The 12146-nt window shown below is 36.8% G+C and overlaps 1 protein-coding gene across 8 annotated transcripts in view; it reads right to left on the bottom strand.

Moving 5' to 3' along the window:
* Nucleotides 1-12146, bottom strand: part of MTMR3 (myotubularin related protein 3) — a 137016-nt gene that overhangs the window by 50123 nt on the left and 74747 nt on the right. For all 8 annotated transcript variants that reach the window (XM_040619725.1, XM_040619724.1, XM_040619727.1 and 5 more), the window contains 2 exons: nucleotides 6719-6771; nucleotides 1700-1784 (listed from right to left, as the gene is read on the bottom strand). In XM_040619725.1, coding sequence (XP_040475659.1) covers nucleotides 1700-1702 — 3 coding nt within the window. In that variant the 5' untranslated portion in view covers nucleotides 1703-1784; nucleotides 6719-6771. The remainder of the gene's footprint in view (nucleotides 1-1699; nucleotides 1785-6718; nucleotides 6772-12146) is intronic.

Raw genomic sequence — 12146 nt, 5'->3', positions numbered from 1 at the left:
CCACCCCCCCGCTTATGCTGTCAAATAAATAAATAAAATCTTTAAAAAAAAAATTCAGTACTCCTGAATGCACTACACAAAAAATAACGATTAAGCATATATGACCTAAATGCTGAAACAATGTATCAATTAATTGATATTAATTAAATCAATGGTTCAACAAATTGCAAAATGTTATACAGCTAGCAAAATGAACATTAGGAATCCAATGAATCAACATGGGAAAATGTTTAATTCCTTTAGTGAAATAAGCAAAATAGAAATTTAATTTTTCTTTAATTCCAAATACATAAAAAATATGTATGTAGACATGAGCTAGGTAGAAAGGAATACAATCATGGGTGGTAGAATTATCAATGAGTATTTGTAAAAACCTGTTATAATGTTACTTTATGAGAAATTAAAAAAAAAAAAAAAAAGACACATGGCCATACTGCTCCCCAACTACAGCACACAAAAGCTTCTCCAGACTGCACCAGAAGACTATCCGCAGGGCACCAACAGAGACCCCAGCACCAGGACGAGGACCACACTGTTGCTAGCTACATGGTATACAATAAAGGACAGCCCCTCAGTGCAGAACAGAGCTGCTTTTATAAGACTGTCATTTGTTATTCATTAGCATTGGCATACATACAATATAAATATTAGGCAAACACTTTTTCAATTCATTAAAAACTCTGTGGGAAAACCAATAAAATAAAATGTAGTCTAGAGAAATAATATTAAAAGTTCATCAGTGTTTGGATATAGGATATATCAAAAAGTTGTTATACCCACAAACTAAGAAAAAACTGGCCCAGCTTCAAAATGAAAGCAGTTACCTTTCTCCTTCTTTTAATATGACATTTCTGCACAACTAGTTTTTCTGTTGTGTTTTAGTTTGTTTTTAATTTTCAAAAGCATTTTCCACCCATGTCCCTAATGAAGCTTGAAATTAACATGGCCTTTTCAATTCCTTCTTTGTGCGCCAGCATGAAACAGAGTTTGGATCTAGGAAACATAACAAGGTAGAAGCAGGACAATATTACAGAGCACCATTTCTTTTTTAAGCCTTGAAGCACTGTTTACATATGCTCAGGATTGATAGAAATGTGGTTGGCTCATTGCTCCATCTTCTCTGCTTGGACTGAGGCCTAAAAGGCCCACAAGTCACTGAAATGGCCATTATATGCTCTTTTTAGTCAAAGATGTAGGCAGGGGTGTGCAAAGCTGCTTCACCTTCTTTGGGATAAAAAATACTGTCTTAAAAAGACAGAAAGGGAAAGGCAGGGATTTACTTCTATCCAGAAAGGTGAATTCATAAAGAATATGTGTATGACCATATCATAGTTCTTCTACGCACACACCAAACACACACACACACACACACACGGTTTTCACTACATCTTGCTTCCTAGAAAAGGATTAAGAAACCTAGAATCCAAGAACCATGAATTTTAGTCTTGATTCCATTTATTACCTGACTGAAAAGTAACAGACAATATATTAATTCACAGGATTAAATAAACTATTCTAAAACACTAAAATACTCCATTATTACTAAATAAACAATAAAAGAAAGGTAACAACAAGAGAGTTCAGGAAAAGAAAAGTAAAACGATTTACAAAAACAAAAATGTATGGACCTACCAGTGTTCACTTAATTTCAGGATAGAGTTCAATTCCAATTTTCTTGTTACTTCTTCAAGTTACTTACCATGACAGGAGGCCCAGATTAGGAGGAGAAATCCCCGTCCCTTCTTCAGTGTCTGGCAAGGCTTTTCTTTCCTTTACACCTGGATCTTTAAAAAGAAAAGAAAAAAAAAAAAAAGGACAAAATTGGCAATTTTCCCCCTACTAGGCCATATTCTAATTAAAGAACTACACATACACGGACCTGCAGACCTGAACAGAGTCACCCAAGAACAAGTTAAATATCACCCAGCCAATTCCCACTAGTTAAATCCAAACTCCATAATGCCTTTGTGAAAATCCTCATGGTCCTAACCTATTTGAGCAAAAACGTAGCAAAAACTCATGTTCCTAATGTTGATAGTAAAATGAAAAATGTTATAAACTTTGGATAAAATAAAGATTAAAACCAACCTGCAAATGCAAAAACAATATTCCTGTAATATTATAGGATGTTTCTGTGCTAATCTATAAATTCAAAATGGATCTCCCTATCTGTGAGAACCAAACTGGCTTAGTAAGCAAAATATGAAAAACACTGCCTTACTGCCCCAATATTCTATGCTCATCTGAAAAGTCACATAATAAAAAAGACTGAAATACTGATACATGATACAATGTGAACAAACTGTGAGACTATTATACTAAGTGAAAAAAGCCAGGCAAAAAAACTCATTATTACATACTACCATTTATATGAAACGTCCAGAACAGGTAAATCCATAAAGACAGAAAGTAGATTAGTGGTTATCAGGGATTAGGATGAGGATGGAATAGGGAGTAACTGCTCATGGATACAGGGTATCTCTGTGGGGTGATAAAAATGTGTTTAGCACAACATTTTATACATTCTAAAAACCCCTGAACTATAAACTTTAAAATTCAAGTTTCATGTGATATGAATTATAGTTCAATTTTTAAAAAAATGTAGTTAGGGGTGCCTGACTGGCTCAGTCGATGGAGCGTGCAACTCTTATCTCAGGGTTGTGGGTTTAAGCCCCACACTGGGTGTAGAGAGTACTTAAAAATAAAATCTTTTAAAAAAAAAATAAAAAGAATTTTTAAAACTGTAAAGAGTGTGCATATAATCAAACTCTTCATAAAACACTAAAAATATAATCTTACAGCAAAAAAGTTACGGGACTAATTCAGCAGCAATAAGCTTTCTAAGCACCTATAATATGGTCTCTAAAGACTAATTTCTATTGCAACTTGGTAGAAGTGTCAATGTTCTGTAATTTAAAAGGTAAATTAAAAATACACATAAGCATTATTTGTATTAATTCTGAATCATGTTTGTACATACACAGAAAAATGACACAGGAAATTTTATCAATGGTTACCCCTCTAAGAAAGAGAAGTGGGAGTGAGGATTTTCAGTTTTTACACTTTCAATTATTTTACATTTGTAATTAGGAAAATAAACTTTTACAAAGAAGTTTTTTAAAAAAGAAACTCAGAATAATATTACATAAAAGGTTTTCACTTAATCTAAGGCAGAGTGTGAAGATAACACCTCAATCAAAAAAACAGTAAGAAATGTAGGGGCGCCTGGGTGGCTCAGTCGGTTAAGCATCAGACTCTTGATTTTGGCTCAGGTCATGACCTCAGGGTCCTGGGATCAAGCACTGTGTTGGGTTCTGTGCTTGGCAGGAAGTCTGCTTGAGGATTCTCTCCCTCTGCCCCTCCTCCAACTCCCACTCTCTCATTCTTCCTCTCTAAAATAAATTAAATTTAAAAAAACAATAAGAGGTATAGAGCAATGGCTCTATAGGCAGATGACATACGAGTTCTGAGTCTGCCATATTACTAACTCTGTGACCTTGAGAGCAAGTCATACTAACCTTTCCAAGCCTGTTTCTTCATCTATAAATAAAAATTAAAAACTGCATGAAATAATTGTGAGGGGTAAAGGATAATGCATATGGTGTGCTTAGTTTAGTTATTGACATATAGAAATAAGCACCTTTTAAATCATTAACTAAGATATTCCATTACATACAAAGAACTTGGATAGGACAGTCCCCACCACTGTCCTTTTTTTTAAACATACATACATACACACACACACACACACACACACACACACTTACTTCTGAACTTTTTTTTTTAAGGATTTTATTTTTTTTATTTGAGAGAGAGAGACAGAGCATAAGTGGAGAGAGGGGCAGAGGGAGAGGGAGCAGGAGACTCCTCGATGAGCAGAGAGCCCGATGCGGGGCTTGATCCCAACATCCTGAGGTCATGACCTGAGCTGAACACAGACACTTAACCACCTAAGCCACCCAGGCACCCCATTTCTGAACCATTTAATTGAGAGCTGTGGTGGTGCTTGGTGGTGCAGTCAGTTAAGCATCTGACTCTTGGTTTTAGCTCAGGTCCTGATCTCAGGGTCGTGAGACTGAGCCCCGCACTGGGCTCCATGCTTAGCGCGGAATCTGCTTAAGACTCTCTCTCCCTCTCTCTCTCTGCCCCTCCCACCCTTCTCTCTTGCTCTCCCTAAAATAAATCTTTTTAAAAAATGAGAGTTGTATACACCATGTCTCTGTACTCATTACTTTAGTATATACTTCCTAATAATCACAGTATTAGTTTCAAAACTTAGAAAATTTAACACTGATATAGTACATTAATCTACCTTCTATATTCCAATTTGGTCAACTTAACCAATTTTATCCTTCACATTAATTTTTTCCCTTAACAAAGGATCCAGTCTAGGATCAATCTAGTTGTCCTATCTATCCCTTGAGTCTCTTTTAATCTAGGACCCATATTATGCTAATTCAAATAATGTTTCCTGGCATCAAGATTAATTTAATAATCTCACATCTTTCCCTCTAAACCTAGACCAGGTTTCTTAAGAATGTAGTATTTTTTAAAAATGTAACACTTTAGGGGCACCTGGGTGGCTCAGTCAGTTGGGCATCTGCCTTCTGCTTGGGTTGTGATCCCAGGGTCCTAGAATCAGGCCCTGTGTCAGGCTACCTGCTCCACAGGAAGCCAGCTTCTCCCTCTGCCTCTCTCTTTCTGTGTGTGTGTGTCTCTCATGAATAAATACATTTTAAAAATCTTAAAAAAAAAAAAAAAAAAGTAACACTTTAATTCATTGTTTTCCAAATACAGGTCTTAGGTGCCTTAACTCTCAAGTCAATAATGATTCTAAAGTTAAAAATCAATGAACACTTACATTACTATGCCAATGTAAAAATTAAACCTGAAGAGCCACGTAATACATTAGGATTACATTTCCTTCTTTAAAGGTCTAATATGGACCCACTGGGCCAAATGAAGGATAAGATTCTTATTTTAAGCATCAAAATCAAATGACTGCTCTTTTCTTAATATATGCGTGAGAATTTGAGAGCTAGGATCTGCAGGTTTCCCTGGGCTCCATCATCAGAACCACCCAATAGATGCAACTTCTAAGAAATCTTTACAAAAGTAAAACACCATTTAATCTTCCTAGTGAACATGGCAGCTCATCTTTCAGGCACCTGTGAAGGAGAAATTACCCAATTTCTTTCTCAATAACTAAAATTTACACTCACTATATATATATATATGTATATATATATATATATATTCTGTATATATATTTACAATAACTCAACCACATAAGATACTGAGCAACTCAGACTATAAGGTCACAGATTATATATATCATATAAATGTTTCATTATACAGAAAGAAGGAAAAAAACAGTACCCTGAATCAACAAGATTATAACTAATCCCTACTAAATTAAAAATTAGACGATAATTTCCTAAATTAAACAGATGGCACAAAACCTATTTCCCCTTTTTCTTACCAAACACATACCCACACCCACCAAAAACAAAAATCCTACTTAAAATCAAATTATAGTTAGAAATACTATCATCCCAGGACTCTGGAAATGTCTGTGTGAATTGAAAATTCAAATATGAGCATAGTTTTTGCATTCAAGGTGTTCATACTCTCATGGGGACAACAAACAGATAACTAATAAGGCAGAAGGTGGAAAGAGATACAGAAATAGAACTCCATGAGGATGCAAAAGACAGAAGCAGCTTCTGGTCTGGGCACTCAAAGAAGGCTCTCTGGAACAACTGAGCTTTTTAATAGTTGAGCTGGTCAGATTCTGAGCTACTGAGACAGAGGGAACAGGAATTGCACAAGCAAAGAACGAGACCCCCCCCAAAAAAACAAAACAAAAAAAAAAAACACACACACACACAAAAAAAAAACCAACTATACTGGAGAGTACTCGAGGGAAAGTAGGTCAATGTGGCTATAGCAAAAGGTGCCCCAGGTGTATGGGGGAAATGGGTGACTAGGTGCAGGGGATGTGTTTAAGCCCACTCGTCAAGAGCCTAAAATGCCATGCTAATGAGCTTGGTCCTTATTCTGGAGGCAATGTAAAGCTAATGGTTGCAGAACAAGGTACGGATGTGGATCTAGAAAGTTAAAACTAAAGCAACAACTTCTCTTTTCAATAAAATTAGATTATGATTTCCTAAATTAAACAGATGGCAGAAACAGGAGGCAGTAATGAAGACTAAACGGTCATAGATACGCACAAGTCTGTAAAAAGAAGAACAGGGATTAATAACCACATTGGGGACAGGATTAAATTTTTTAGAACTTCTTTTCTACTTACACATTAGTACCACTAAGTCTAGTAATGAGGCCTTTTTATATAGGTATGTAACAAGTTAAGAAAACTCAAAACAAGAATCAAGTTTTAATTTAAAAGAATTCCATGTTGTTAAGAACCGTCTATTCTAAACAAAATATTAGGGCTACAACTCATTTAGTCTCAAATACAAGTTTCCAAGTACAGTATACTATATTATGGTAAATTATATATGGAAAAAATAATCTGCCTTGAACCCTAGTGAAAAAAAAATCATACTTAGAGATTTAACATTGAAGTGAACATGTAAGAGCTCATCTAAGTAATTATGCACATGGACAAACAGACCCCCCCACACACAATTTATCTGTAAATTAGTTTCTGCTGCTCAAAACAGCAAAAGTGGTGGAAGAGGTACAACAAACTTACCAAGTGAAGTTTGTCCCAAGAACTTTCTCTATTAGAAGGTTTCACAAGTCAATCTGCAAAAGAAAAACCAGTAGTTTTACAAATATCCTAAGAATCAAGTTAAGCCACTTAGATCTCCCCACAAGACTTTTCTCTACAAGTTAGAATGCTGTGACAATATATTATTTTTTAAATCATTACAATGTTGACTATTTAGTCAACAGATTTTAGAATGTTTAATTGCCCAAAATTAGTCCAGTCAGGCATCATCATGCCTTTAGAAACTACAGAACTTTCCAGGAACCTAAGATACTCCTACTTAAGGGTTTTTCTCAGTCAATCATCATTTCTGGTGGCTTCTCAGCTAAACCTCTGCCACTACATGAACCAGTACTTTAAAGAACAAAGATCAGAGAGCTTGACTTAGAGTTGGTAATGTAAGGTGTTTCGTACACAGAACTGGCTTCTACCAAGGAATCTTTTATGTGTAAGAAAAAATTCAGGGCGGAAGGAGTATGATCTAAACACAAATAATTCTTGTCACAACGAGGCAACAATCTGACCTTCACAGAGATAAAAGACCTAATTGATTTTTTTTTTTTTTTAAGATTTATTTGAGAGAGAGAGAGAAAGAGCATGAGCAAGCAGGGGGAAGGGCAGAGGGAGAGAGAGAGGGAGAATCTCAAGCAGACTCCCCGCTGAGCACCGACTAAGCCACCCAGGTGCCCCTATGAGCTGAGGCCTTTGTAATGATTTCTCTCAGTATGTGCAGACAACTCATTCTTTTGGGCTGATACATGACATGAAGTCACATAAATAAAACTGTATAAAATATTAAAATCCTAAAATTAAGGAATCAGTCAACATAGCACATTACATCCATAATTTCCAGAAAAAAATTTTTAACTGAGCAAGTACCATAAAAGAGAGGCTAAATATGCAATAATAAAGTGTTTTAACCATTTTACAAGTAGAATTTTTTGTCTCCCGTAACTTTTAAATTTTGTAACTTAGAGGCCATATTAACCACATACTATATGGGAAATAAAGCTATTCATAATTTACAACTTGAGGTACAAACCATATTAAGTATCAAGTTTAGTCTTATTGTTTTAAAAGGTACAACACAATACAGAAGAAAAGTTGGAAGTCTGTAAATCTGCAGGACCTTTTCTTACTAGAGTGTAATTTTTGATAAGCACTTGAATACTAAAATACATATTATAATTTTTCCTTTTAAGTTATATCAGTAGGTACATTATACTATGATTTTTTTAAGATTTTATTTATTTATTTAAGAGAGATAGAGAGAGGAGAGGGAAAAGGCAGAGGGAGAAGAAAGGCGCCTAATGCAGGACTTGATGCCAGGACCCTGGGATCATGACCTGAGCCAAAGGCAGACACTTAACCAACTGAGCCACCCAGGCGCCCACTATCTATGATTTTTACTTTAGGATAATAAAGAATCGTTTGTTAAAAAGAAAAGATGCTTGGTCTCTTTGTCTTTGACTTAAAACAAAACAGATTAAATAATGTATGTGAAGACACATTTCACTTAAAAAGTATTACAAACAAAAAGCGATGAAACATAGCTGATTGTAACTCAGCAAGTGTCAGTACTACAAGGTTAACTGTCCAATGACATGCATGTTCTCAGAATTCAGCGGAGGGACAGTGTAGGGAGACTTCACAGCAGATGAAGAATTTCAACTGGGTTACAGACTGGATGGGATCTAAAAAAAAAAAGAGAAAAAAAAGTACAGGGATAATTCAAGAGAGAATGGCTATTAATATCACAATAGGAAGAAAACATAACATTTTTGAGAAACAGAGGTCAGAATATCGAGAGAGAGTTCAAGAAGAGAAGACTAGAAAGGCAGGACACAACTGTGGGCCTTAAATGCCAGGCTAAGGAGTCAGATTTAATTTAATGGCATGAAATCAAGAGCTGTGTAAGTAGGAAAATAGTAACACAAAAGTGGTGGTGTTAGGCAGTAACAAGCAGCAAGTAGAATAGTCTGGAGGGGGAAACTGACTTAGGATGTCCGTAGACTAGTAGCTCAGATATGAACTGCTAACAGCCTAATATCTCAACTGTAGCGAAAATGCAAAGGAAGACATCAAAGTGAGTAAAAGCATTAATTTTCCTGAGCTTAGTAATTGATTAGAAATGGGGAAAAAAGAGGCAGAGCAAGTTGCCAAAGATTAACTCCAAAATGTTAAGGCCTGCGGTGAGAGGAAAAAAGTATCATTACAAAATGAAAGGTGGGATGCCTAGCTGGCTCAGCTGATCAGAAGAACAGGCAACTCTTGATCCCGGGGTCATGAGTTTGAGCCCCACACTGGGTATAGAGATTATTTAAAAATAAACTTAAGAAAAAAAAAAAAGAAAGAAAGAAATGAAAGGTAGTTCCAAGGAAGGAGTGTCAAGTAGATGTATATCCAGCAGGTGGGGGATTAAATTCAAGAGACAGGTCAAGTCTAGGGGTAATAATGAATTAATTTAATTCAAGGTGCTAAATGTAATTTAGGAAATCACTGTATCTACTATAAAAATCATTTGACTTGTTTTAAATTACTTGATAACTTATTCTGTCAAACATATGAGAAGTCCGTCAATACAGAAATGTTTGTGTAAGTTTCCACAGGGTGTAAAGTTTCAAGAGATGGACCAAACAACAGGCAGTTTCAACAAAAAGGTTCAGGCAGGTCTGCTTCAATGCTGGCAATGACTCTTCTTCCCAATAACCACAATCAAACAACTACTTGGTTGGGAACAAGTATGTCACTGTGAAACACTGCCAACAACAACAAAAAAACTGCCCACGCCTCTTAGGACTATTTGCCAGATAAAGGCCATGCAGAGGTGAATCTGAAAGAAGCTCTCTGGTGCCATAAGCTACCTGCCAATGATGGCAGCAGGTGTCCCATGATATAGTCATGTATACACATACCTCACAGAGTTAGAACAGTTAGGTTTGGATAACCCTGAATATAAACTGAATATATTTAAAGAAGTACCACATCAGGGCACCTGGATGGCTCAGTCGGTTAAGCATCTGCCTTCGGCTCAGGTCATGATCCCGGGGTCCAGGGATCGAACCCCGCATCCCCGCATCCGGCTCCCAGCTCAGCAGGGGGTCTGCTTATCCCTCTCTCTCTCCTTCTGTCCCTCCCCCTGCTCCCTCTCGCTCAAATAAATAAATAAAATCTTTTTTTTTTAAAGGGGGAAGGAAGGAAGGAAGGAAGGAAGGAAGGAAGGAAGGAAGGAAGGAAGGACGGACGGACAGACGGACAATATCGGCTTCAACAGGGCAAAGAGGCACACCAATTTGGGCCATTTATATAATAAAAGAATTCAAACTACAAAAACTAATCAGACTGAATCAACTCATGAGGAAAACTAAGAGACTCAGGCCAGGCATCTTAAAATGCTGGGTGGGGGAGGGTAGGCAAGGTGGCTAAAGAAGCACTTTTTTTTGGCTAGTGTACATTTTAACTTTAAAAAAAACAATGGGCTGTTTTACATAGTCCTGTCTCACTTTCAAATGCAGGGTAATTAAGACTTCAAAACTTTAAGAAGGCAACACTAAATAATTTTAAAGGAATCTTTTATTTTCACTGTATGTGAAAGAAATGCCTTTTCTTGCACATGCACTGCATATTTAGAAAGATTCACAGCAAAATTTGAGTATGGAGGCAATATAAAATAACTCGGAGATGTTAAATTTTAAGTGGCTTTCCAACTGCCACTACTTAGGCAAGTTTTTACAGTTTCTGCATGCTTCCTCATTTATACCTAGTAACTTTTCAGATATCTGATGGATGATACGACCTTCCCAAATTAGGACTCCGTGGCATGCTGGGCAGGATTATTCCATAGTGGGGAGATGATTTAATCACCAGCATTTATCAGTTGAGTAAAACTACTATGGCTTGGTTTTATTCCTTGAATAAAATAAAATAAAATAAAATAAAATAAAATAAACCTCAGGTTTTCTAAAACCTTTGCTGTTGAAGTCAACCATAAATAAAAATAAAAACAGAGTTCAAAAAGCATGACTGCATTCACCCATCATGGTAAGTTCACTGTGGAGGTTCATTTATTTGACAAATATCTGGAAGTGGTAGGGACAATTCTCGGCACTGGGGATGATACAAAACAAACTTCCTATCCTTAGGGGAGCTGCAATTCTTGTGTCAACTGTAATATTCTCACATGGCCGAATGCCCTCAGTGTGACTCTTCTCCCCTACCTATTAGGTCCATGCTTTGAAAAAGATAAAAAGAAAAGTAAATATAAAATCGAGTCAGTGACCTCGTTCAGTGAAATCTCTAAACAAGATGATGAGAGACAGAGAGGGACCAACTCTGCATTTCTTTTCTACCTCTTCTGGAAACACTAAGTAATGTCGGTGAGTTTTGAGGGATCCAGATGCAAATTCATGATCCGTGTGCATTCCTCTACCAGCTGTAGAGCACAGATAAGCAGCTAAAATATTATCATTTCCTAACCAAAAACCAACCATCTTCTCCTTGAAAAACAAAAACCCAGAAAGTTGCCAGAAACTGTCCCTTAAACTCCATGTTATCACATTTCTTTTTTTTTTTTTTTTTTAAAGATTTTATTTATTTATTCGACAGAGATAGGGACAGCCAGCGAGAGAGGGAACACAAGCAGGGGGAGTGGGAGAGGAAGAAGCAGGCTCATAGCAGAGGAGCCTGATGTGGGGCTCGATCCCATAACGCCGGGATCACGCCCTGAGCCGAAGGCAGACGCTTAACCGCTGTGCCACCCAGGCGCCCCATGTTATCACATTTCTGTATCAAAGAGCCTTTCACTGGTAATAAGTCTCTTGAACCAGCAACAGTTAAGATAATGCTCAAAATAACAACAACAAAAAAGCTCTGTTTCAACAGATAACCACCGAAGGTCAATCTTGTATAATCTGTGACTACACTAGTGGTACAGAGTGAGTACATATGTATGTATATGTATGTATGTATGTATATGGGGATGGGAGGGATTAAAGGTGGGATAAGTTCTGAATATACTCCACGAAGGAGACTCTGTAATAACACTGAATTTCAAACAGTTGGGTTAGTGATCAATACTTAAAATCATTGCTATCATTTAAGTGGCTGAAACACTGACAGCTGCTTTTCCAAAAGCGGACCCCAAATGTGAGAAATCAAAAGCAAATTAATTATGCTCTAGCATTTTTAGACATCAAAGTCCAGCTGCACTTCAGATGAATGTTATTGCTTTTCCCATGTCAAGTAAGCAAAAGGAAGCCCCAACCATGTTCTCAAAAAAGATTAACTGTGATCACCAATCTTAGCAAACTTGATTTGTACCTTTATTTTTTAAAAGATTTTATTTATTTATTTGGGTGGGAGGGAGAGGGAGAGCAAAAGTCGGCGGGGGGGGGGGGCGCAGGCAGAGGGA

Source organism: Ursus maritimus, unplaced genomic scaffold, assembly GCF_017311325.1.
Source record: "Ursus maritimus isolate PB19 unplaced genomic scaffold, ASM1731132v1 scaffold_33, whole genome shotgun sequence".
NCBI lineage: Eukaryota > Metazoa > Chordata > Mammalia > Carnivora > Ursidae > Ursus > Ursus maritimus.
The sequence above is the reverse complement of the archived record's forward strand: the minus strand, read 5'-3'. Positions and strand labels throughout refer to the sequence as shown.